This window comes from Cheilinus undulatus, linkage group 17 (assembly GCF_018320785.1).
Source record: "Cheilinus undulatus linkage group 17, ASM1832078v1, whole genome shotgun sequence".
Classification (NCBI taxonomy): domain Eukaryota; kingdom Metazoa; phylum Chordata; class Actinopteri; order Labriformes; family Labridae; genus Cheilinus; species Cheilinus undulatus.
Genome location: NC_054881.1, coordinates 2,798,875 through 2,825,414, shown reverse-complemented (window position 1 = coordinate 2,825,414; position 26,540 = coordinate 2,798,875). Strand labels below are relative to the sequence as shown.

Below are 26,540 nucleotides of genomic sequence, written 5' to 3'. Positions count from 1 at the left end.
TTAACATTGAAAAGGATTTAATACTGTTAAAGTCAGTTATTGTACACATTCAACTACAAGCATTTTGGTGTAAATGATGGTCTGAAACCAGCTGCAGGATAAGTGCAAAATTCAACTGTAATACTGGACGATGACGTCTGCAACCAAAGGCACAGAGAGACATAAATACTGGTGCAAAATAAGTTAATGAAGTCAAACACAAAAGAACTTCAGAAGTAAACCATAAATGAGGACAAAGAGATTTCCTGATGCCTTCCTCGTGTCCTAACAGCACAAGAGCCTCAGATAACATCTGCTAAATATTCACTGCTCTGCCCTTTGAATTTCAGTGGAACATGCAATATCTAGGGCTTTTATTTTGAAAGTGGAGCAATGAAAGTAATGAGCTGAATAGTTTTGCCTCTGTGAGGGAAATTTAAATGCACTGCTCTCTCCTCATCAAAAACAGAAGCTCAGAAGCTCTGCCAGATGAGAAGTGAAAGAAAATCAAGAAAATCCCCCTGTAGGGCACCAGCAGCACCTTGTAAATCTCTGTCACTCCTCTTTTTTCAATTTTAGAAGCAACAGAAGTGAAAACAGAATTGGGAGACGGTAGAAACAGGCTGCTAGGATGCTCCAATAGGAACCGGTATAGTCTGTTAGATTTGGTCCCTGAAGCTTGCTCATGTTGTTTGCTGTTTAAACACACTGTTAGAGTAGATTGTGATCTAAAAAGACACATTTATAGATTTAATTACTGAAGTTTTTGTGCATTTTGACCATTCAGTTATTTCTGAAGTATCTTTTCATCCTTTTTCCTCTTTTATTTCATAATTCTCATATAAATCCAGTCTTTTTCTTCTATAAAACACAAATATTATTTACAGTATTCACACTGACATTATTAACACAGTCAAAGCCACGATGAATAGAAGCTCACGCTGCTGTCTCAGTCTTTATCAGAGGGTGAACTCCGTCCATGCGCCCGTTACGAGCGTACATGTGTTTGTTTGTGGCGGTGAGAGAGCAGCTTCCTGAGGCCTGGCTGAGGATCCAGCTCAGTCCAGCTGTTCTTCACATCAGTCTGCTGCTGATGGACGACAGAGAAGCAGCTCACAGGGCCTCGTCTGGGACCGCAGCCCAGATACAGGATCCAAGATGATCCGGGAAGAAGGAAGAAAAAAAAACAAGAGTCCTGGGATGTTTATGTGGAGTTCGAGGAATGACCAGAGGAAGAGGATTCGATCTGACAGTACTGGACCAGAGGAACGGACAGATCCAGGTACTCCTGCAGAGACACAAACAGACATGAGGATGAGAATCACAGAAATCAGCAGCAGAGTTTGCAGAGTTTGGCTTGTGCAGGATTTTAGTGTTGAAGTGTCAGCCTGGTTTGGTCACGGCAACCCTTTCTTCCAAACGTGTGACCAAAACTTGAGCCTGTGGAAGTGCTGAAGTGTGATTTGTCTGTAGACTCTACATACATTAAATCTGCTGCCAAACTTGAGGTTTAAGGTTTGCCTCTGAAGAAACATCACCTGGTTAGCCATGAGAGAAAGCGTTCGGTCTAAATCTTCCACCAGCTGCTGGAAGGTCGGCCTGCGAGATGGGACGGCATGCCAACAGTCCCTCATCATCAGATACCTGGGAGAAAAGATAACAACCAGGTCAGACTGAGGGAGCGCTCTGGAGTTTGATTCAGGGGCCATACACCTTTTCTAAAGTCAAATTCAAGCACTTATCAAGGTTTATTTTCAAGATTTTCCAGCACCTTATAGCTGTGATATTCATTTCAAAAAGAAATATTGCTATTAATAAAGTTTTTGTTGATGAAGGACCCCGCTATGGAGCTATTATTGTTGCAAAACTATTTGCAAACGCATACAAAGATTTGTACTCAAAGCCACACATGCATGCACAGATCTGAAATGTGTAGACCAATCTGTGTGAAATCTGCCTCTCAGTTGGCTGTTACACACACGACTTTTGCATCACTTCTTTTGCGTATGATCTGCAAATGTGTATTTAGATCTGTAAGTCTAAACACTGGGTTTAATTGCCCTCAGCGCAGGCTCACAGGCAAGGCTGCCTTCCTGGTGGCATCACACAGAAAGCTAGCAGTTTGGATCTGATCAAAGCGCTATTATTATCGTCTCATATTACACTGTCATTGTTCATTTCATTAGAAAAGTGGAAAAAAATAATGACTTCTTTTCTCCAAAATCGCACATATTTGCAGATCTGTACATGCATTTGTGGATTTATGCACACATTTGAAAATCTATCCAATTTGCAGGTTTGTGCATGGATCTTTGTATGCATTTGTGAATAGTTTTGCAACAATAATAGCTCCATACACCACGCGTATCTGTCAGATAGCTAATTCTGTCATGAGAGGCTTTTTTTTTTAGCATTTTCAAGCCCACTGATCCAAAATCAAGCTTTATTAAACCTTGAAAAGACAAAATTAGAATTCAAGAATATTCAAGGAATTCAAACATCCGTACAGACGTTTTTAATTAAAGAAAAACTGATGGGTGCAAACTTCCTGTTTTGATTGCTATCTGAAATGACTTAAATATGTGAGACAGAGGAACTCACAGCTCCTGTGTGCATGATGAGGGTTTCTCCATGCGATGCCCCTCCTTTAGCAGCTTGAAGAGCTCCTCTACAGGGACGCCGGGGTAAGGAGACCCCCCGAGGGTGAAGATTTCCCACAACAGGACTCCAAAAGACCACCTGCAGCAGAAATAAAGGAGAAACTAAAGTCAAGTTTATAACGCTGTGTGAAACTTTGATACCAGATAATTTTTAATCATGCAATCTCTGCTGTGACAAAGAACAATAGTGTTAAAAACTACCAAAGCTTTGGAAAAGTACCCACATTTCTTAGGACAGATGCAAAGGAAGGGAATAAAATGATAGAAAACACCTACACATCATTTAAAATGCACAAAAACAAAATAAATGTTGGGAACCAAAATATTTCCAGGGTGTTTGTGCAGCTCAAACAGTATGCAGGAGTTTGCCTGCAACGTTTGATGACTGCAAACAGGAACTTCTCCAATACTGAGCGCTTAAAACTTTATTTTTCTGCTGCTCTGGCATCAGAAGAGGTACTGGTATGAATTTTAATCCTCTCGTTTCATCATAACTCTTGGAAAAACGTTGATAAAAACCTCTTTAAACAGATTTCTGTGGTAGTGCAGGGAGAAAAAAGGTGTGCTGTAATCTCAGGTTGCTCTCTTATGTAGACATGTCTAAACCTGGCGGATAAAGCGTCATTTGTAGCTCAGATTTCACTGACAACAAAACCAGCAGGCACATCTCTACATTTAAACTCACACGTCACTTTGGTGTGTGTAGACTCGGTCGAACAGAGCTTCAGGAGCCATCCACTTCACTGGCAGACGACCCTAAAGAGAAACCAGAACACCAGTGAGAAAACATCCCATAAACCCTCCTGATGTTGATCCTCACATATTTATCTGTCTTACATTAGTTGTCTTCTTGTAGTAGTCGATGTGGTGGATGTCTCGAGCCAGGCCGAAGTCGGCGATCTTCATCACGTTGTCTTCAGTCACCAACACGTTACGGGCGGCTAGGTCTCTGTGGATACACTGTGGAGGAGAAAACCAGAATTAACAACAAGATACTCAGACCAGTTCAGACAGTCCAGGTTTGAGTCTCCATCAGAGGCCAAAGATAGACGAACTTTGCAGACCTTCTTTGAGGCGAGGTAGGCCATCCCTCTGGCCACCTGGTAGGCAGCGGACACCAGCTCTCTGACGTCCACGCTGTCCAGAGCCGCCTGCCTCGAGCCACTCCAGTACTCCAACCCGGCAGGCCGTCGAGCCCGCAGGTACTCCCGGAGGTTCCCCTGAGAGGCGTACTCCACGACCACGTACAGAGGACCTGCAAACACACGAGGAGAATCCATTTTTATAAAGTTATTAACCCAAACATGTAGATATACTGGAGCAGGACATCTGATCTGTAAAACACTAACCATCCTGTGTGCACGCTCCCAGCAGGTTGATGATGTTTTTGTGTTTGCCGATCATCTTCATCATTTCCATCTCAGAGATCAGGTCAGACAGATCCTTCTCTGTGGCATCAGCTGCAAACAGAAAGTCAGATTAAGTTTAACAGACTTCTTACTGGCCTGAGACAGGATGTGCCTTTATTTTAAAGCTTTAATTCAGCACTTAAAGGGAGAAAAAAGCTGAAGCAATCATGATTAAAACAGGGGGAGTTCAGCTGGTTGGTGAGTTTTCTTGTCTCAGACTCATCTGTGCAGACATCATTAGTGTCAGTATTACATCAGGAGCCATGATGGTTTAAACTCCATTCATTAATGTATGAAGTTAGGCAAAGGATGGCACTGTTACACATGCATTATTAATGTCCACATGGAAATCATGCACTGAGTGTTAATTATTCAGAGATATTTTGTGGATCCTGCACTGAATCTTTCTTTATGTTGCTTCTTTTTTGATTTTATTGCAATTAAATTTAGCATATAACTCTCTTCACCCTGTTTGTGGACTAACCCAGAAGCTAGCAGTGAGAAATATTTAAATTAGAGCATCTCTCTCTCACCTTTGAGCATCTTCACAGCGACCTTCGTCGTTCGTGTCGGTTTATTTTTATCGATTCCAACCGCTTCAGCCAGGACGACCTGACCAAAACATCCTTCACCCAGAGGCTTTCCCAGAGTCAACCTGAAGACGACAAATCCACAGATAAACACAGCAGACACGTTAGTGATGGAGCCGTCCTAAACAGGGTTTTACCTGTGAGATGAACAGAACTCAGTGGTGCAGGCATGATGAGGACAGAGTTCACTTTTAGTAAAGTTTATATGAAGGCTGAATGTTAGAAAATAAGCTCTCAAGAACTCAGTGTTTCAAATCTGACTGGTCACAGCAGCACCTGGTCTGATGGTGTTACTGCAGTCAAATTTTAGACTCCTTTAGGGCGTTTTTTTTTTTTTTTTTTTCTTTTTCCATTGCTGCGTGATTACATTAAGTCTGATCTATCTTAAAATGAGACATTTAAAGGTTGGGCAAAATGTATGATGGTCATGGAGAAACTGATCTCTGATTGGACTGAATTTCTAGCAGTAAAACTCCCAGGTGCAGCAACAGCATTGCACCAAAGCTTCGCCGCCATTACGCCTGAAGACATTCTCGCTGACTCTGCAGTCCTACCTGTCTCGTGGCAGCTCCCACACAGGATCGTGAGGAAGCTCGTACTCAGACACTCCGGTCAGGACTGTGGTGGTGGCGCTGGAGAGACGAGACTGACGCACGAGACACATCCCAGACTGGAGAGAAGACGAGGACTCCACCGACACCTGCAGAGGGCAAGACAAAGCTGTGACTGTCTCTGTGATTAAAAACATAACCTTCTGCAACAACAGAGAGGAGATCAACACTGAGATTTGAGGTACAACAAGGTTCTAGTATCTTCATTAGTACCTAAAAAGTTAGAACTACTAAATCACAGCTCAAACACATACAGACAAAATCCATTAGGGACAAACATTAAAATGTTAAATAAAGTCATGATAAAACGCTTAAACAGGAAAGTTTAACATATCCTGACACAGTTGATGTGCTTCCTTTTGAGCTACTTTTGGAGAGAAGTGCTACAGCTGCAGGCGTGTTACCTGTCTCCTCAGAGGGATGCTCTTGGCGAGCTTCTGCACGGCTAGCTGGCTGTTGTTGAAGTCGCTCTTCTTCGGGGCACAGCAGAGCCTGCAGATGACGCCGATGGCGGTGAGGATGACGATGATGAAGAAGCCGAGGCAGTAGATGAAGATCTCCAGGTAGGTCTGTGAAGGCATCGGGGCGGGGGGCATCTCTGAGGACGATGAAGGCATAAAGACATCAGCACAGAGTCGAACCCTAACGGTCGCATGACCTCTGTGGATCATTTATTAACATACCTTCTACGACAGTGAGCCACGCTGAGTGGTGAGACACGCCGATGGAGTTTCCTGCCAGACACGTGTACTCTCCCGAATCACTGAGAGAGACATTCCTCAGAGTCAGAACCTCCATCTCTTTGTCTGTCGTGTTCAAACCCACCGTCTAGAGAAGGAAAAACAAATGCACAAAGCTGTAATCAAAGGTGAGTGCATGCATACAGTTAAATTATTGCATCTTTGAGGATTATTATTTTAATTTCATTTCAAACCTTTATTTACATTGGGGTTTCGCTCATTTCCAATGCCGTCAAGATAACAGGCACATTAAAACCACAGCACAATAAAACAAAGTACAGTATATGGAAACAATCACTGTGAACAACAATCAGTGACAAAGGTAGATGAATTCAAATCAGGTAAAGCAGTTGCAATGTGAAACACAGTGGCTGGAAATCAAAGTCCTGAACTCGGAGAGAGAGGGAAGAACATCAATTTTTAGTCCTCAGTTTGTTCATATTTCTCAGCATCTTGCAACAGTACTGTCTATTTATATGCACTTTCCCTTCTCCAAATAGAAACTGCTGCAAAGTCACAGTGACTGAAAACTAAAAAAACAGCATAAGAGAGAGGAAAGCGGGTGAACAGAAACACGGAGCATTATGAAAGTAAGATGCATGCTTCTGTTTCTTTTAGCTGTTGTTTTTCCATGACGAGGATAAGAGAACAGAAAAGAACAATGGCTTATTATAAATACAGACATGTATACATGCATGCATTTCATATATCATTCCAAACAATGTCATTTCTGTGGATCTAAATTAAACTTCTTTTCTGTGTTTTTATTTGTGTTATACCTGCAGAGATCCTTCACTAATGCATGGGCATTGATGTTTACTATATCTGTGTATCTATACTGTATATAAACTCCATTGTATGTGCATAATAGCTGCATGTTTAGTGGAGCTATATGTCTTTGTCTTTTATAAGGAACACTGAGACCCTGGTTCTTCTTAGTGAACACGTACAGGGCCATTAGATCCCATTCTCCTGACCTTCATTGTTTTCAGACTTTGTTAGGATTTAAAGAAACACAATAATACGTGCAGAAGCTCCTGGCTTCATGCCAGACACAACAAACATCACTGAGTCTACCCTGCATTGGAGAGGTGGCTGAACTTTGCTCTGTCAGAGAAATAAGAACAGAAACAGGAAAAAAAAGCAGATAAGGCTGGATAAAGAGACGTCTAACATATAGTCAGACCTAAACACGGCTGCTGCAGGCATCAAATAACGCTGACTAAAGAAAAGCCTAACATACGGACAGTATCGTGAAGCTGGTTTGGTTTTAAGTCGTGCTTTCTTTTGGTATCTGAAGTGCCTCATTCCCACAAACTCTGCAACACCAGCTCAGTGGTTCCCCTACCTTTCCTACACAGCAGGTCTCTACCTGGTCCCTTAATTAAAGAAAACTAAACAGCGTCATGTTATTTATCTTGTTTACATAAATGCATGTCATTTCTGAGCCCTGGTTTTCTGCTTGTTCTTTCTGACTCTGTGCCCAGAGCTGAGGAAACCCACACGCTCACTGATCAGAGAGCCCCGCCCCCTCCTTCCCATATCAGAACTGCAGCCACATGTGTACTGGGATGCTTTGACTCAGTATCATGAAAGAGTTCTCCAATTCAACTAGTTTATCCTCTAAAGTTGTGAATGAACCAATGCCCTGCTTGTTTTACTTCTGAGATAGTTAAACAAGTTCTGGATTTCAGCATGAGATTGCAGCAGTTGTGCACAATTTATTAAATTCTCACAACAAGTCTGACACAATGCAGCAAAGTCCTGCAATCCCCGTATGTCACGCTGCTTAGTAACAAACCAGTGGGAAACGCAGTTGAAATTAGCCACAGCAGACAGAAATACGCATGGTCCCTCACAGGTGTGTGTGTGGGCAGGTGAGCCGTGAATATCAGAGGGGATCAGTTCCTTCAGACTGTAGTTAAGCTGCCCATCCCTGCATCACTTGACGATCATTTTATCATTCAATTATCAGGGATCAATAAACTGGTGGACAGCCCCTTTTGTCTTTTTATTCCTCGCACGCATGTTTCTCATAGCACCTGACGCTATTGGCGATATTTATCATCCTTATTTACGCTCGTAAATAAACCTCGTCCACATGCAGATTACAACAGAAACTCTTCAACCTTTATAAACATAGGAGTGTTGACAAAATATCACACAGGCATAGAGACAACAGGAGGAGACTGAGACATGCAGTGTGTGTGTGTAATAATAGTGAAGAGAGAGAAAATGTGTAGATGAAGTCAGTGGAGGACAATCAATCATCATAAAGAACATTTACCAAAATACATAATCTTACCTATTATAAATACGTTATATGTTAGAATAAACGGTTTCTTAGATAATTTTTTGGTTGTTTATTTGTTAAATCTTTCAGATGTCACACTCATTTGCATGTGGGGATGCCTTAAGACAGCAGAGGTCAACTTTACATTTAATACTGGTCTGATACAGTCCTAAACTTACTCCCAATGTGGCAGGAAGGCAAAAGTTCATTTCCAACCCTGTCATATTTACAGCTGGCATTTAAAAAAAAACACATGAACACCAGGATTCTTTTAAGTGTCTGTGTTGATGCCCACCCCCCACCCAGGGCTGTAAACCTAGGGGAAACACCGCAGCTGTAATTCTTCAGTCTAAAATTAAAGTATGTCCCAGTTGCATTTCAGCAAGATCTACCACTAAAACGTATGGATTATACACGCTTCTAAATATTTACTCTATGCTTAACACAGCAGCAGTAAACGTCTGTAGAGCTTTTCTGCAGAAACTCAAGAAAGCATCATGAGCTGGATCATAACCTCCACAAAAAGGTTTAAAAAAGGCCAAATCATGAGTAGGAATTAAGAATTATAAAATGTTTACATGAGCAGTGCTTCTAATGGCTACAGGGACTATAAAAATATTCATCCCTTTGGATGGTTTACTCTTTTACTGACTTTGTAAATCAATCATGATCAATATAATTTGGCTTGAAAAAACTCTTTAATGTCAAAGTGAAAACAGATTAGTACAAAGTAATGTCAATCTCTTCACACCTACACGCCTACAAACCTTGAGGACGAGGACGTACGGGTGCCCGTCTGGTCCTTCTCTGCTGCCATTGATGGTGATGTGTTTGAGCCACTGGATGTGAGGCTGTGGGTCGCTGAACACTCGACACACAAACACGACGTCACTGCCGACCACTGCCGTCTGGTTAGCGGGCAGACCGGCCTGCAGGATCGGTCTGTGAGGAGAGCGCTCTGAAAACGGACAGTTACAAAAATGATCTGTAAAATACGGCCTGATGGTTCTTTAAAAATGCCACTGATGGGGGCAGACACTGCAGTGATACTCAATGCAACTCAACTCTTTTATGTCTTTATTTGAAATATTATTCCCCCAGAAAACCTGTATAAAGCAAAACTATGACCTCAGAAATTATCCATTACAAGCCCCATTAATCAGTTTGAATCCCAACATTAATACAGTTGGCTTTAATTTTTAACCTTTATTCTATGTATGTAGATTTCCATTGCCCTCATTTGCAATTTTTTCAATTTTTGTTGCTACTTTGAATCCATTTTTACTGCTTTCAGCCCACTTTTTCCATCTTTTTGCCCAATTTATTACTTCTATCCCATTTTTGCCACCAGTTTTTGCCACTTTCATCCTGCTTTTTACTAATTACAATTTATTCCCTTTTTTGCCACTTTTTCTGCCAATTTAAGCCGGGTTTTGCTATTAAATCCCACTGTTGTCAGCGTTCTTGCCACTCTTTGCTGTTTTTTGACCATTTTTTTCACATTCTTACCCATTCTAGTTACTCTTACACTCATTTTTTGCCATTTTCATCACTTTTAAACTCATTTTTTGCCATGTTTTTGCTGTTTTTTGATCATTTCCCACATTTTTGCCTATTTTAGTCACTTTTACACTCATTTTTTGCCATATTTTTGCTGCTGTTTGGCCATTTTCCTCACATTTTTGCCCATTACAGTCACTTTTACACTCACTTTGGCCATGTTTTTGCTCTTTTTAGACCAATTACCCACATTTTTGCCCATTTTAGTCACTTTTACACTAATTTTTTGCCATGTTTTGGCCATTTCTTGCCACCTGTAAATCGTTTTTTTGGTAATTTCTCACTCATTGTTGCCCTATTCTGACACTTTTTCTCCCAGTGTTTCCTCTTTTCACCCACTTTTTTGCCACTTTATGCCTGCTTTGCCCCTTATCACCCGTTGTTGCCATTGCTTGACCATCATTTTTCACCTTGTACTGATTTTTATAGCCACTTGAATCAGTTTTTGCCACTTTTCACCACTAAGATTGTGGATCTTGCAAAGGCATTTTCTAACAGTTTGGCTCTTTGGGGGAGCGGGGTTAAGCAACACTGCTCTAGTGGTTAGGCCATGTCATGTGACCTCCAAACTGGTGGGTTCAAGTCCAAAATGTGGCTCCTTTCTAACATGTTATTCCTCCCTGATTTTCCACTCTTCCCACTTACTCATCAAGTAAAGAAAAGCCCAAAACAAAGCTCCACAAAAGATAAAGGGGGTTTCCTTACCAACGACATCCAGCAGGTAGGTGTGTTTGAGACTTCCATGTTCGTTCTCCACTACACAGGTGTAGTTCCCCTTGTCTGATGGGACCACTGACTCCATGATGAGCGTCCACATGTGGTCCCTGATCTGAAACAAAGAGAAAAAAAAAAGCTTTACAATCTGCCTGGATCTGGTTTTGTTTTTTTTACAGGCTCAGTCAGTAGCTCACCTTGAACCCTCCAATTCTTTGGTCCTTCCTGAACTCTTTCCCGTTCTTATACCATCTCAGGGTAGGAACGGGGCTTCCGGTCGCTTGGCATCGAAACTTCACCGTCCTGCTGGCGGGAACGGCGTGGAGCCTCTTCTCCATCTTCTCTGGCATCACCCACTGCGGCGCCATCGCTAAAACAGACAACCCTCCTGATTACCTCACAGATTCACGTTTTAAACAGAAATAAAAGCAGAGAGAGGGAGGATGTCTGAGGCTCACGTTGGATCTTTTCGTTGCTCGCTGACAGCTCATTGGACAGTTTGTTTTCCTCTGAGGATGACTCGTCGTCTTCTTCATCTTCAGAGGACTTTACAGCGTCTGCTAGAGAAGTCAAAGCTGTGAGTGAGGCATGCTCCTCTGAAGTTCCCCTCAAACAGACAATGAGAGCAGTGTAAGGATTAACCCCTGACTCTGACCCGGGTCACCGAGCAAGCCTTTAAACCTTCCTGTTGGACCTCGGTGCAGACAGGAGCTGTCGCCACGGCACAGCGCTACACCCCAGCACTTCCGACACTTCACAGACCTCCTCCCTCTGCAGGACCATTAACAGTAACGACACACAAACACAACCCCCAACTCGCCCTGATCATGGACTGTTTCAGCTTTAATGGACTTCCTTAATGACTCAGTGGAAAAACGACAGAACAATACCTTGAACCGCTCCGTCATTTATCACTGAAAAATCAGAATGGCAGCCTCCTTAAGAGTTTGACAACTTTAGCATGAAGCCGACTAAAACCTCAAAGATGCTAACATGTTTTCAGTATTTATGTGAAGAGAAAGAGGACTAAATGATGCACAGGGACCTGACCACACTTTCCAGAGCACAGGGTTTCTAGTCACCATGAGCATTGCCTCTATCGCTGCATAGCAGCAGCTACAGCACCTGGGACCAATCAGACTCTGAAGAACTTACTGATGCCGCTTCCTGTTGTCTTCTGTGTTTTGAAAATTACAGTTAATGAACTTAAAATTCAACCCCCTGCTCTTCTCTTAGGCCAGTGATACTCAACGCGTGGCTCCTTTATGTCTTAATTTGAAATATTATTCCCCCAGAAAACCTTAAGAGAGGGAAACTTTGACCTCAGAAATTATCCACTGCAAGTCACATTAATCAGTTTGAATCCCCACATTAATAGTTAGCTTTAATTTTCAACTTTTATTTTTTCTTTGTACATTTCCATTGCCCTTGTTTGCATTTTTTACCATTTCTTCAATTTTTTGCTATTTTTAATCAATTTTTTTTCTGCTGTAAGCCCACTTTTTCCATCTCTTTTTGCCCATTTTCACTACTTCTATCCCATTTTTTTGCCTCTTTTTTCCTGCTTTTTGCTATTTGCTAATTGTTCAATTTTTGCCACTTTTTTATGCCAATTTAAGCTAGGTTTTGCCATTAAACACCAATGTTTTCGGCATTCTTGCCACTTTTGCTGCTTTTAGACCATGTTTCCCATATTTGTGCCCATTTTAGTCACTTTTACACTCATTTTTTGCCATGTTTTTAGCCATTTTCCCCACATTTCAATCACTTCTACACTTATTTTTTGCCATGTTTTTGCTGCTTTTTAACTGTTTTTCTCACATTTTTGCAAATTTCAGTCACTTTTACACTCATTTTTCGCCATGTTTTTGTTGTTTTTTGGCCATTTTTTGCTACCTGTAACTTATTTTTGGTATCCTCTTACCCATGTTTGCCCCTTACTGCCCTATACTGCCACTTTTTCTCCCTGTTTTTCTGCGTTTCACCCACTTTTTGCCATTTTATGCCTACTTTGCCACGTTGTTGCTGCTGTTTGACCCTTATTTGCCACCTTGTACTTATTTTATAGCTACTTGAATCAGTTTTTGCCACTTTTCACCACTTAGATTGTGGCTCTTGTAAAGGCATTTCTCAACATTTTGGCTCTTTAGTGGAGCAGGGCAGAGTAACGCTGTCTTAGAGTAATTTTTTAAATCCTGGCACAGACCAAGTGGAAACGCCAGCTACAAAAACAACCGCTGACTGGGACACGTGTGAATCTGGGAATCTTTGTAAACTGAAAATAGGAGATTATGGAGCTTCTGTCAAACACATCAAACAGTTTCTATAAAGAGCAGAGTGTTTGGTTAGATGAGGCCGGTTTTATAAGGTCTGAGTCGGGTTCATGGCACTTACAGGAACATTTTACTGAGCAAACACAGAGAGCCCAGGGAGGGAAGTGGTTTTAATTTCAAACCTTTATTTGAGAGAGGAGACTGAGTGAGGTGGAAATTGAAAGCAGGCAGCTGGGGCAGAGAGACAAAATGAGACGTGTGAGAAAAACAAGAATTTACCAGCTACAAAACAAAAGTATGGCATGTACTCGCTCTCAGCTGGAGCCCAGATGGTCGTAGGAGAAAACACACACAAAGAAAGTAAATATTAATGCATACACACGCAGGCAGGAAGCAGTTTCCTAAAGAGTTTCTATAAGCCTGCCGACTGTGAGCATCTGTTCCCAGGTCTGGACAGGATACACAGACCATAACCAGCACCCCGAGAGCCAAGCCTCACTAACACCAGGAAGGATCGCTCTAACCAGCTTCAGATGCCCGAGTAAAGAGCCAAACCTTACAAAAGTCACTTTCTTATTAAAGAAATTCTCTCACTGGAAAGTTTTTATGAGATTTTTGTGTAACTCAGAGTCTGAAAGAGCTCGACCACAGCAGACTTTAAAGAGCGTTTAGACAAAAGAGAGGAGGAAGAGAGCAGACGCAGCAGTTAAAAACAGGCCCAGACACCGACAACGTCTGCACAAACACAGGGAGGGACACCACTCTGACTTTTGTCTTCTTAGTGCCATTAGGTTTCTTTTTTTAATCACTGATCGATTTCTTTTTCTTAAGTTTTCCTTATTTTCACATCTTGAATGCCTTACTTTGCTACTTTTAGTGTTTGTTCCTCTCTTTCTTGTGCTTTTGCACCGCCTCAGTTAATTTGAGCTGCACGAATTAAAAACATCTTCAGCAGATTCATGACGAGGTCAGACTATAAGATCCATAAGTCCTTAATCAATGGTTTACAAAAACCACGGCCCCATCAGGAACACCTTACATGAGAAGCTCTTGCATGTTTGATCATTCTGTCTGCTGTTTAGAGCAAACCCTGCGATTGACTGGTGGCCAGTCCAGGGTCTACTCCACCTCTCAACCAATGACAGCTGGAATAGGCTCCCCGTGACCCCCGATGGGATAAATGGTAAAAAAAATAGATGGAAGGATGTTTAGAGCACAGGGACACCACACTTACACAATGCATTAGCAGGGACTGAACAGGGAAACAGTTTAATATCCAGCACTCCAGACTGCCTCTTTCCTCTGGGAAACTTTTAGACTATTTGCATATACATATAATTCCTTTGCATGGGTTGTAGCCCGAGTTGCTTTCTGCAGAAAAACACTGCGACAATAGCTGCGTTTCCATTACCTTTAGAAAGGCACAAAAACTAAATAGCACAATAAAAACTGGTAATGGAAACACCTGAATTTCTCAAAAAGTTTTTACGCCCTCATGAGGTTTTTCAAACGTTTTGATAGAAGTACTGCAAAAGTGCAATGGAAACATTTTTCCACATTAACAAACCTCAGGACATAAAGTACAGTGTCACATGACCAGTTCACTCTAGCTGGGTTTCCATTACAGTTTTTTGCAAAATAAAAGTGATATTTCTTCAAATTCGATTAAGTACAATTGCGCTTTGAATGCGTTTCCATTGAAGGGAGTTTTGGACATAGGCCTTGAAATTCTCGTAAAATCTCATCTCGCGTGAATCCGCTGCAGGGAAGCTTGATGCTCAAAACCTGTTGCGTGTTGGTACGGTTTTGGTTACATCTACAGCAGGTGCCTTGATAATTTTGAACAAAAGACGAAGGTAAAGGATGATAGTTCAGTGGTAAAGTTCGTATGTATGGCGAAAGCCACAAATAAGGGTAGAAGTATGATGTTAAGAAAAGTCTCGTCTCTTTTTCTGTCTACACGTACTGCGCCATGTTGTCTCGGAGTGACTGGTCATGTGACACAGTACGTCATGACCCGTGACTTGTAAATGCGGAAAAAGTGTTTCCATTACACTTTTGCGATATATTTCTATATCGAAACGCCTGAAAAACCTCCTCATGAAGCGTAAAAGCTTTTTAGCAATATTTTAGGGTTTTTTTCTAAATTAGTGTGTTTCCATTACCAGTTTTTTTATTGCACTATTTCGATTTTGCACATTTCCAAGTGTAATGGAAACCCAGCCTCTGAGACAGCATGGTGTGGTATGTGCGTACTTGTGTGGACTTACCATCATACTTACACCCTTATACGTGGCTTTTGCCATACATACACGGACTTTGGCTCTGAACTATCAGCTGTTGCCTTCGTCTTTTGTTCAAAACTATCAAGGCAACCCCTGTAGATGTAACCATAATAGACCAACACGCAGCAGGTTTGGAGCGTCAAGCTTCCTTGCAGCAGAGTCTCGCTCGAGGAGATTTTACGAGAATTAAAAGGCTCATGCCCAATACGCTCGTCAATGGAAATGCATTCAAAGCGACATTGTACTTTGTCGAAATTTCAGAAATATCACTTTTATTTTGTGAAAAACTGTAATGGAAACCCAGCTAACGACAACCCCTAAATTTTGTCTCGGTAATTTCCCCTCTGGCATCTTTGCATTTATACTTCCTCTGGTTTGGTTTCATTCTTAAGCAAACATATCCTTTTTTAAAAAAAAAATCCATGCATGATACTTTCTTAATACCACTCGCTTCAAAACTAAAGGATCCCCATTAAGTAAATTATTGTTAGTATGTAAAAGTATTAAAACTTGTAAACTTTAGGTGTGTTCTGAGAAAATGCATGGGAAATAAATGAGTCCATCAAAACAGGCAAATCCTGAATGCAGTCAACGCTGTACAAAGAGTAGGAAATCATGCCTATTACATTTGTGTAACTGAGGCATTGTGCAGGACTTTGCTTCCATTTTGATGATAAAATGCAAGAAAACATCCAATATTGGATCCCTAAGACTTCATTTATCTCCTTTTCTATTGCCATGGTGTTGAAAACATATCACATTGCTTGATTTTGTATCATATATGAGTTTAATTTTGGCATAGAAACTATCCATATTGGTGACTTCATATTTGCTCAATTGATTCGATAATCAATAATCTAAAAGTAAACAATGTATCAACACTTAAGACTTAAAAGAAGGATAGAGTTTGTAATTGATGTTCTAAAAACTTGAATTGTGTAGCTTTTCCATGTTTAATTATTGCACTTTTGGTAGAAACATGTCTCCACTGATCAACTTTCCGTTGAAGTACTAGTAGGACTCATGGAGGAACAGCTCCATCTGAACTGGTTAAAAGGAAAATAATTATGTGATGATGTATGTCAAATACCTGCAGCCTGAACATAGCTCCTATGACACCAATGTTATTTAAGTTTAACAGAAAAAAAGACTTTAGGCATGTGTGAAGCATCTTACCTGTGTCTGTGTCTTCTGTGGCCGGTCTGGATTGAGTCTCAGGAACGTGGACCAGCAGGAGCAGCAGGATGCTGGACAGCAGCAGCAGGACACAGCGAGAGGGAGACATCGTGTCCTAAAACATCGAATCACTGAGGCTTCAGACAATCTGCAGGAAGAGCAGAGAGAAAACAGATTTATGAGGAGAGGATGACTCTAAGGTGATTTATAAAACATATCATCAGTCTGAACAATGATTTCCTCCAGCCCAGCAGCAGATAGTCTCCTTTAATCTTGATGGAACTTTAGCTTTATGCTAAGTTAAATTATCATTAATTCAAATAAATGAATGGACAGACACGGCTGCAGGGAACTGGTGATACAAAAACAACATGTTACTTTCACAGATGGAGAAGACATGCAGCCGTTCACACCTGTGCAGCTGTTTGTCAAAGGGGGGGTGAAGACGTGCTGATGTGGACACATAAACCTTTGACACCCACAGTAACCCCCCACTCCCACACCTCAGCCCACCTGTGACCACTAAATATGTGTCAGCAGTAAATCAGACGTGCTGGCTGCCTTCCCTCCACAAACACAGGCAGACAGCAGCGCCATTTGCTGCATGTCGCCGTGAAGGTGTGAAGCTCACCTGGTAAAAACATTCACTCAGCACCAGAGCGGGGAGGGAGAACTACGGCACGGCCAGAAGTGATAAAATACACGACAATCTGTTCATGAGGAGGATTAATCAGAGCAGGAAAATGTCCAAAAATGATCTAAAACTCTTTTTTTAAAGTAAGAAAAAAGGATGGCTGCCACAGACATTTTATTTATGACAGAAAACAGAGAAATGCAGGAAATCTTTGCAGCTCTGAAGCTGGAAATGAGATTTGGTTGGATTTTTTTCTTGCAGCAACCAATCAGTAACATCTTCCTCAATTTTAAAAGTGCTGGAAATATATATTGATAAATATGGAGATGATTTGAGCTGGAATATCAGCAGGAATTTATCTTAGTGGATAAAATAAAAGTAGGGATGCACGATATTGGATTTTTGCCGATATCCGATATGCCAATATTTACAGATTAATTTTAGCCGATATCGATATCTATATGCTTTTTGGAAAAGAAAATTTCAGTCCATTAGACATTTTAAGCTTTAAGGATGACCAAGAAACAAGGTCATCTGTAAAAAATGGGCAAAAAGTTGCAAAAAAGTGTTATTGAATGGCAACAGGTAGCTTAAATGAGCAAAATTGGGATAAAAGTGTCAAAAATTGGGGGAAAGTGGCAAAAATGGGCAGAAAAGTAGGAAAAAGGTGTTATTTAATGGCAAAAGGTAGGGTAAATGGATGAAAAGCGGCAAAAATGGTGAAAAAGGGCCAAAAAGTTTTATTTAAGGTTTTCTGAAGGAATAATATTTCAAATTAAGGCATAAAAAAAGCCACAAATAATCACAAAAGAGCCACATGTTGAGTATCACTGGTATATAAGGAAAAAATTTACAGTTGATTTATGCTGAAATACACAGGCAAAATATCAGATGTAAATATCGGCAGAAATTTTGATACTGATACTTTGATACTGATACCAGACCAATAATATCTTGCATCCCTAAACAAAAGCTATCACAGCATGAAAATATGGACTTTACATTGCAGCATCTTCTCATTTCACTTCCACTGGAAACAACAGAACAGCAAGAGAGGAGATGTACAGCACAGAAGTAAAAAGTAGACTCCAGCTGGAGGTCAACCTAAAGTTTGAAGGAGTAATAAAGGACAGTAAACTTAGAGGGACGCTCATCATTTAATGAGCCTCATAAACCGGACCAGCACTGAGCCCTCTGCTGCTCTGATAACTAAAGGACACCATCCTGATCCATCTCATTACCGAGTCTGTCCTTCAGCCTCACGCTGCTCAGACGAGGCTGTGTGCAGAGCGTGATGAGCATGAAGAGCAGAGCTGGCTTTATGAAGACATATTTTATTCTTACATTAGACTCCAGCAGCCTCTTACGTTAATTAAACTTTTAGTCAGAAATACACTATTCTATGTGACGGGAGTCACAAAAACCTCCATGGTGACTAATCCTTCTTCCAAAAGCATCCTGGGAAATTCTGTGGCTTGTCTCCCTCCCACTCACACACACACAATGACATATTCAGCAAACACACTGACAGTGAACAGATTCAAATATGAAGCTCTGCAGGCTGCACCAGCATGAATGCTGTAGTTCTTCAGAGCTTCAAAAACAGGAAAATAAAACCAGAAACTACACATACTTAATAAGAGACTGTAAAATCAGACAGACCACCATGAGAAGGAGTCAGAGGTCTGCATATTCTGGTCTTTAGCTGCAAGAGCTTTTCTCTACAGCAATCTGCCAAGTAATCAACTCTGGTAAAAATCTAAAATGCACATCAAAATATCCCAGTTTCAAACTCAAAGTTTTCCTCTCTGTTCTGCAAACTAGGATTCTGTATGCGTGCAGTTACCTGCAGATACACTGATCAGATGTGCAACTTCTGGCTTCAACTTTAAATGAGCTTGTGTTCATCATGTTCAGGAGTCACTGAACCATCTGAATGTCCCCCCTACATACTAAAGAATTTAGGACGTGTTTATCACAGCGTTACTCAACCCTGCTCAACCAAAGAGCAAACTTGTTGAAAAACACATTTGCAAGAACCACAATCTAAGTGGTGAAAAGTGGCAATTAAAATAAGTTAAAGGTGGCAAAAGTGGTCTAAAAGCAGCAAACACTGGGAGAAAAGTGGCAAGAAAAGGCAGAATGTGGCAAAAATGGGAATAATGTGTCAAATTAAGACATGAAAGAGCCACACATTAAGTATCACTGCTTTATCACCTTCCTATTCCTCTGTGCTAAATGTAAACATAAAGAGGAATTAGGGATGCCCAATGCATCAGTAAATATGGGACAAAGTCTACCCTTTTTTTTTCAAACATCAGCAAATAAAGTGTCATTAACAGAAATCTGAAACAAAGGATTTTCTGTTTTTCTCATTGATTTCATGCAATCATTCAATTCTCCTCCCTGTGGGGTCAAATAAGAGATTTCTTTCTTGGCAAAAGCAACTTTTCTGACAAACTGTGATCTGTTTTATGGTCAAAAATGAGAGGAAAATGTGGCACTATTAACAGCTCAAGAGGAAAAAGGGAAACCTCTGTTTTTACCCTGAAATGTTCCAAATCTTTACTCCACCGTTGAAGAGCTCCTTGTTTGTGAGTGGCTGCAGCATGGGGTCTGTCTGTGAAGTACGGTCCATGCTGCACACTGCAGAGCTACATTTCTGCTGTGCTCACAGCATGATATGGCATTAAACAGCATGTGTGTATGCATCTTGGATTGATAAATAAATCTGTAATATAGGAATGGATCAGCCAGTCCCTGGTCATGACTGAACAGGCTCTAATTGGCTAGTTTTTCCTTGGTTGGTGTACTGGTGTAACTTTGCTTTTGGCAATCAGAATTATTGTTATTTTGACATCAGTATCGGCTCTAATTTTCCCAATTGGTGCACCTCTAGAAAAATGGAATGGTTGCATTTTTACATAGAAAGACTGGAGGAGAAAAAGGGATCTTTTTGCATCCCAGTTTGCAGAGCAACAGTTTTCAATCAGCTAACGCTAGAACACCAAGATGTTCTTGTAGTTTAATGCACAATAATATCAATGAGATATCAGTATCTGCAGAAAATGACATTTCTGTCAACATTTAAAGCAAATACATGTAAATATCTGCCTCTAAGGGTTGTAAAATTCAGGCATAAGTTTGTGGAGTTTAAGGTAGGGTAGCCTGATGTCAGCTGATGTCTTTTTGTGTTCATCCTCATTCTTCAATCTTTAAAGCACATTTTAAGGACTGATGGTTGTTTTTATTTGTCCCATGTCCCAGATCCACTTCAACTTAAATGATTAAGGAAATGTTAGCATATTGGACAGCTGCAAAACTTCAATATTGTGCATCCTTACTTCTATGTGTTTGCATGTTTAGAAATGACTGGTGCAGCTTTTGCTTGTTGTTTGAATGAGACAGGAGACAAACAGCTACTTCTGATCACTATTAAAGTACAGAAGAGGCAGAGGGTGGATGCTTTAGGAGCATCAAACAGTGAAAGGATGTTTCCATAATGTGGGAGGAGGAAGGATTACGTGTGAATCCTGGAGACGCATCGTTCTCTCTGACGTGAGCCTCACTTGTTGGATTTTTACCCCTCTTGAATGCTTCTTGCAGGGAAAACAATCTTCTGTTTAGAACTAAACAGATACTCATGTAAAGTTTTCTATTTCCCTCTGCTCTTCCTCATTTTTAATAACTTTCCTGCAGCCTCAGAGTTAGACTTCCCGTGCTGAAGGCCTCACCTACACACCAGATTCTGCAGCAGGCTGGCAGCTCTGAATACTTGTCATACTAACACACCAACCACACCACCCATGTCTTCATCCATCCATCCACCCGAGCTGCAAAACAACACAAACAGGAAGGGACGCCATGCTGATCTGGGGGGAGAAGGCAGTAAAGCTCACAGAGCGTTCATTTAAAGGAACAAGAGGAGAAAGAAAGGCTGTGTTTGTCTGAGAGTATTAAAAATAAGAATAAAACACAGTCAGAGGTCTGAGAGTATTAAAAATAAGAATAAAACACATTTAGAGGTCTGACAGTATTAAAAATAAGAATAAAGCACAGTTAGTGTCTTAGAGTATTAAAAATAAGAATAAAGCACATTTAGAGGTTTGACAGTAGTATAAATAAGAATAAAGCACAGTTAGAGGACATGGTTCTGGTTTGGAGATTCTCCATGTGAAGGACAGGAGTGGAAAAGTGAGTCACAGCCTTCATGGACACTCCGGATACTCCATCCTGACAACAACAGGCCCGCAGACACACATCACTATCAGATGACAATAACCATGCACTGTAAAAATGTCATTAACCACACTGCTGCTGCTGGGACAGATACACAGCTGTTATAGTGTAATAAAAACCCACAAATACCACAATCAACCAGCAGAGGATTTAAAGTGACAGAAGAAGGGTTTTAAAAAAAAATCATGGCATGGGTTCATTTGCTTGTGACATCCAAAAGCTCATTTTTTGTAGTATTTCTTCTTCCAGTGTACGACTTTAGTCTATAATGGAGCACATTTCTATTGTTGTAGCATTAGTCTATATCTGCTATGACAAACCACAAGCCTGTGCATGCAAGAGACATCCACTCAGTTAATATTTAAGTATTTTCAACCTGTTTGGGTTTACAGTAAAGAACTACAGCCTTTTATGCAATTATGTAATTGCACAGTCTGGCATCACGATTACAAATGCATTCAGGTTAATTATGCAGCACTTCTCCTGACACCATGATTCAAACATTTCTCTACATCTACTTGCTGTCCTGTGTGAATCTCTGCACTCTAGCTGCACTACTCTACCTCATTAACATGAAGCTCAGCAGCTATGATTATAGAAGATGGAGTAAAATTTGTTTATAAGGTTAGTGATGTTATTTGAGCCTCTTAATACAGTGCACTGCTGGTGAATACTGGGGCTGAATGATTTGCAAAAACAATCTAATTGCGATTTTTTTCCACAATATTGCAACTGTGATTTAATGCAATTATTATTAGGTTCCCTTAACTTGTGCATTTTTCAACATATTCAAGCAATAAATCATTTTATATTACAACCTAGATTCAGCCAGGAACACCCATCATACATTTAAACATTTTATTTCAAAATAGACCTGCAGTTTAACTTGGCAGAGAAGCCTCTGCTCTAAAGAAGCTCCCTGGGTTAGTCAGCAGCATGCTTTGACTTTCCAGGAAGCACATAGCTAGAAACCCCATATGGATGGACACATAAATGACTATGTGTATCGTAAACAACAAAATTAATTCAGTAGCAATTAATCATAATAGCATGAATCTGAATGCGAGGGTGCAACAGGCTTTAAGCTATGATGGAGGTAGCTGGGTTGGAGGAGGTGAAGCTTTAAGCTATGATGGAGGAGGCTGGAGTGGAGGAGGTGAAGCTTTATGCTATGATGGAGGTGGCTGGGGTGGAGGAGGTGAAGCTTTAGTCTATAAAGGAGGAGGCTGGGGTGGAGGAGGTGAAGCTTTATGCTATGATGGAGGTGGCTGGGGTGGAGGAGGTGAAGCTTTAGTCTATAACGGAGGAGGCTTGGGTGAAGGAGGTGGAGCTTTATGCTATAAAGGCCACAAGCTTAAATGGGCCATTTTATAAAGTTGTTCTCTAAAGATCTACTAATAGTGAAACTTTCTGTCTCCACACTGGTAGAATATGTCACAGGAAAGGTAAACACTGTATGAATGCTTTTTTGGTTTGTGCTTTTCAAAGTAAAAGCTCGGTTTAGCAATTTTATAGAGAAACTCAAAAACTGGAGCATTTATATGACAAGGTTAAACATTTCAAAGTTGATTTTGAATGTGTGATTTTAACTCCATCCTGAGTTAAAGGGTCTTCAGTGTTGGAGTTGTTTGACCGTGTCGATCCATCAGTGTCAGTTCAACTCTGTAAAAGAGTCAACTGATCTAAGCTCCAGCCACTGAGATTTCTAATCCGGGGACATGTGTGGACAAAGCCCCCCATCATGGCCTTGGCAGAGTGTTAAGTTGTATGATGCCCCCTGCTGTTTTTGTATTTATACACATTTGCACCATAAGTGAGGTTATCCACTGGGTTGGGCAGAGCATTCGTATGCACTGTCTCACTATGGGGTTGACTATCTACTTTGTTCTTACTGGAGGAGACCAACCCTAACAAAGATTTTCAAAAACTGCACATTTTTCCATTGTTATTGCTACTTTATTCAGTTGTTGCCCTTTTTTTAAACATTAATGCTTTTTAACCACAATTTGTCAATTTTTGCAACAACTTTTAGCTGCCTTTTCCATTTATGCCCATTTTTGCTACTTTATTTTAACTTCTTTGCCACTTTTATGTCACTCTGCTCTTTTGTTTATCTCCATACTGCCTTTTTAACCACCCTTTGTCTTTTTTTCTCCACCCTTTTCAGATGTTTTTCGCCCCTTTTTACCCATTTCTGAAACAACCGTGCAACATTATGCTTACTTTAGCTGGCTGTTAGCATTTTTTTTGCCCATGTTCGCCACTTTTTGTTCATTTCTCCTCTTTTTTTGCTACCTTTATCCAGTTGTTGCCCTTTTTTTACCAATTGTTACCACTATTTGCACATTTTTTGCCATTTCTGGGCAATTTTAACCCTTTTTTATTATATTCACCCTCTTTGTCTCTTTTTACAATTATTCTTTTCCTTTCAGAAAAGTTGTGTCTTTAATGAAAGGGGTTTTCATTTTGAAAAGTCTCTATGCTACAGTATAAATAAATGAAAGTCATGTTTTGTTGCTTTGATAAGAGTGGTTATTATGTAGGTTAAATATAAAAAAGGGTTATCACAGGTTTACTTTACACTAGACCAGTGTTTCTCAACCTTGGGGTCGGGACCCCCTTGGGGGTCACGAGACACTGAGAGGGGGTCGCCAGATGCCTCAAAAATCTAAGAACATTTTTAAAATTATGCTGTTGCCTCTTTACACCAATTTTACCAAATATTAACCCTTTTTCATCACTTTTTAACACCAATTTTGCCAATTTTAGCACATTTTTTCCACTCAAAACCCTTTTTTTTTTTTTTCGCAATTTAAAACCCTTTCCATCACTTTCTTCTGTCTGTTTTTGCCACTTCTAAACCAATTCTCGCCACTTTCTGCCTGTTTTTGCCTCTGTTCACCCATTATTGCCTCTATCAACTGTTTTTTTTTCAATCCTTTTGCCCATTTTCACCACAGTTAACCCATTTTTACCCATTTTCATTCCGAAAAAGTCTCCATGCTACAGTATAAATAAATGAAAGTCATGTTTTGTTGCATTGATAAGAGTGGCTATTATGTAGGTTAAATATAAAATAGGGTTATCATGGGTTAACTTTACACTAGACTATGATTTTTCTGACCTCCATGGGCCCCCAGTTGGACCGGGCCCCAGAAAGCCCTGTCCTTTACCCCCCCTTGCGTGCGGCCTTGCTTGTGAGGGATTTTTGTACGATTTGCACAAACCTACACCATGACCTGAGGGTGAACTGATTTGATTCTAGAGGTCAGAGGTCACTGCAAGCTTACCCTGCAGAGGCTTCTAACCACCAGGTAGTAGATCTGGTGTGCAATCAAAAGAATTTTTAAATCTGACAGCTTTGAGTCTACAGTATTTAGTCCGTAAAAAAAGCATCTGGTCTAAACCAGCTTGCCTGAGTCCTGTTCTAGCGTGTTGAGGTGAATCCAGACTACAAAGAGTTTCAAAAACTGCATCTCAGTCAAACTATAGAAAAAAATAACACTTTAAAAGTGTGTTTTAGACCAATATAGACACCTAAATTCAAACCAGAGTGATTTATCTGTTACTAGAGCACAAAAGCTGTGCACTTTTCCATCTCTGAAAGCCTTATTTTCATTTTTTCACATTCACAAAACAGGAATTTCAGTTGTAATGTAGTATTTTTATGACCTTGTGTAAGAATTTACCACACCACTGGAGGCTATTTATTACTAACAGTAGTCACATGCTGGTAATTAATGCATAGTGTTATGTTGTGACTGCTTTAACGTTAAGATGAAATATTTTACAGCCATATATCTCTACTTTTGGACTATTACTGATTCTCTCTAATAGTACAGAACGGCTGTGATTAGAAATGTTGAAGTTTCTAACGGATACGTGTGTCCCATTAACCAAACAATGCCTTCAATTCAGCTCTACTGCTAAAAATGTGCAGCTGTTGTAGCGAAGTAACATTATAAAAACAGCTTATTTAACCATTTATCATGGCTGTGCATGTTCACAGCATGTGAAAATGTACACTACTGCAGCATGGAGACTAGACTTGGTCCCGTAAGGTTTCTAACGTTATTCCAACAGGGCTTAACTTTGGTTAGCTAAAAGTTAGCATAAAGGACGTAAACAAGCAACGGTTACAGCAAAATACCGACGAACCGCAACAAAATCAGCTTCTTGTGTGATTAGAAAACTTTTCAGTATGTTTTTCAGCGTACAAAGCACAGCTTTTGTTTATAGAAAAGTTTTATTTCACGGTAAAAATGGAGACTTACCTGTAGGAGTTGGCCGTTAAATCCGAGGACGTTGTTAGGTTTGTTTAGAGAGACGTTAGCTGCTCCAGGAGAGAAAAAAACTCCACTAAAAAACTACTTTTTGCTGAAAACTCATCTAATGTTAACAGACAGGCCAGTGTGGCTGATTTTAAGGAACTCTGGCACCCTAAAGTGGTCTAAAATCACCACTAAATGCGGGCTCAGCCGTTAAGATCTCCGCGGTGTTAGTCCACGCGAGCCCTCCGCTCCTGCAGCACAAAACGTGGGAAAAGTGAAGCCCATTGACCGTATTGTCTCCACAAACAGAGCCCGGGAAGAAACGCCTTCAGTGGGTGTTTCCTCCTACACACACCCCCCTATTACATTAATACCCCCAGAGCCATCGATTCATTGACTCCATGTTCGGAGTGGAGCCAAAAACACAGCCCCATTCACCCCCAGGAGGAGTGGGTCTGTGAGCTTTCTCCTCCCCCCTCTTTGTCTGGAAGGAGCAGGAGCAGGAAGGGAAAGGATTTCCTCTCCTTTAAATTCCTGCTGTGCTCTGGTGTCTGACCCTAACCATTGATTTGTTTTCATTGGCTTTGGTTAGGGATTAAGGAGAGGTGGAGGAAGTTTTCAGATCCTTTCCTACAGAAATAGGACCAAAACCGCCAGAGTGAAAACACCAATCAGAGAAAGTAATGTAAAGTTAAGCTGAGAAGCAGACAAACACCAGGTTTAATTCACCTGAAGTAGAGTTAAAGTTTGGTCCTTTACTTAAAATAACTCACTGGAAAGTACTGTGATTAACTACAGCCGTGGAAAACGTGTATTATACCAGAGTTTTTACGTTTTTACTTCCACTTTTATACAAAAATTCCAAAATAGTTGGAGCGCTTTAAAATGCAAATAAAAACTGAATGCAATGGTATGCAAATGTCATTAACTCATAGTTCATTCACAGTAAAATAACAACATATCAGATTTTGACATATTACAATTTTATGAAAAATATGGTCTCATTTTTAATTTGATGGCAGCAACACGTCTCAGAAAGGTAGGAACAGGGTAACAAAAGGCTGGAAAAGTAAGTGCAAGTAATGAAAAACAGCTGGAGGAGCCTT

General features: G+C 40.6%; 1 protein-coding gene across 2 annotated transcripts; it reads right to left on the bottom strand.

The window, feature by feature from the left end:
• Positions 1-25,777, bottom strand: LOC121524792 (fibroblast growth factor receptor 1-A-like). 2 transcript variants are annotated; one of them, XM_041810303.1, is made up of 17 exons: positions 25,438-25,777; positions 16,291-16,438; positions 11,015-11,116; positions 10,754-10,926; positions 10,548-10,671; positions 9,050-9,240; positions 5,933-6,077; positions 5,654-5,847; positions 5,193-5,338; positions 4,582-4,703; positions 3,989-4,099; positions 3,704-3,894; positions 3,477-3,599; positions 3,325-3,395; positions 2,581-2,718; positions 1,518-1,623; positions 1-1,267 (listed from the first exon to the last, which is right to left on the bottom strand). In XM_041810303.1, exons 2-17 carry the CDS (start codon positions 16,397-16,399, stop codon positions 1,184-1,186), a joined length of 2,130 nt encoding a protein of 709 aa, XP_041666237.1. In that variant the 5' UTR covers positions 16,400-16,438; positions 25,438-25,777; the 3' UTR covers positions 1-1,183. The 2 variants fall into 2 exon arrangements, with proteins under 2 accessions (XP_041666237.1, XP_041666238.1); XM_041810304.1 differs by having other exon boundaries at positions 11,015-11,113.
• Positions 25,778-26,540: the final 763 nt, after the last annotated feature.

Excerpts from the sequence above, each read along its gene's own strand:
- LOC121524792 (XM_041810303.1), bottom strand. The coding sequence starts at position 16,399 with ATGTCTCCCTCTCGCTGTGTCCTGCTGCTGCTGTCCAGCATCCTGCTG. Across the intron at positions 11,117-16,290 it reads CACAGAAGACACAGACACAG|CAGACGCTGTAAAGTCCTCT; the intron begins GTAAGATGCTTC and ends TGACTTCTCTAG. Across the intron at positions 4,704-5,192 it reads TGGGAGCTGCCACGAGACAG|GTTGACTCTGGGAAAGCCTC; the intron begins GTAGGACTGCAG and ends TGTCGTCTTCAG.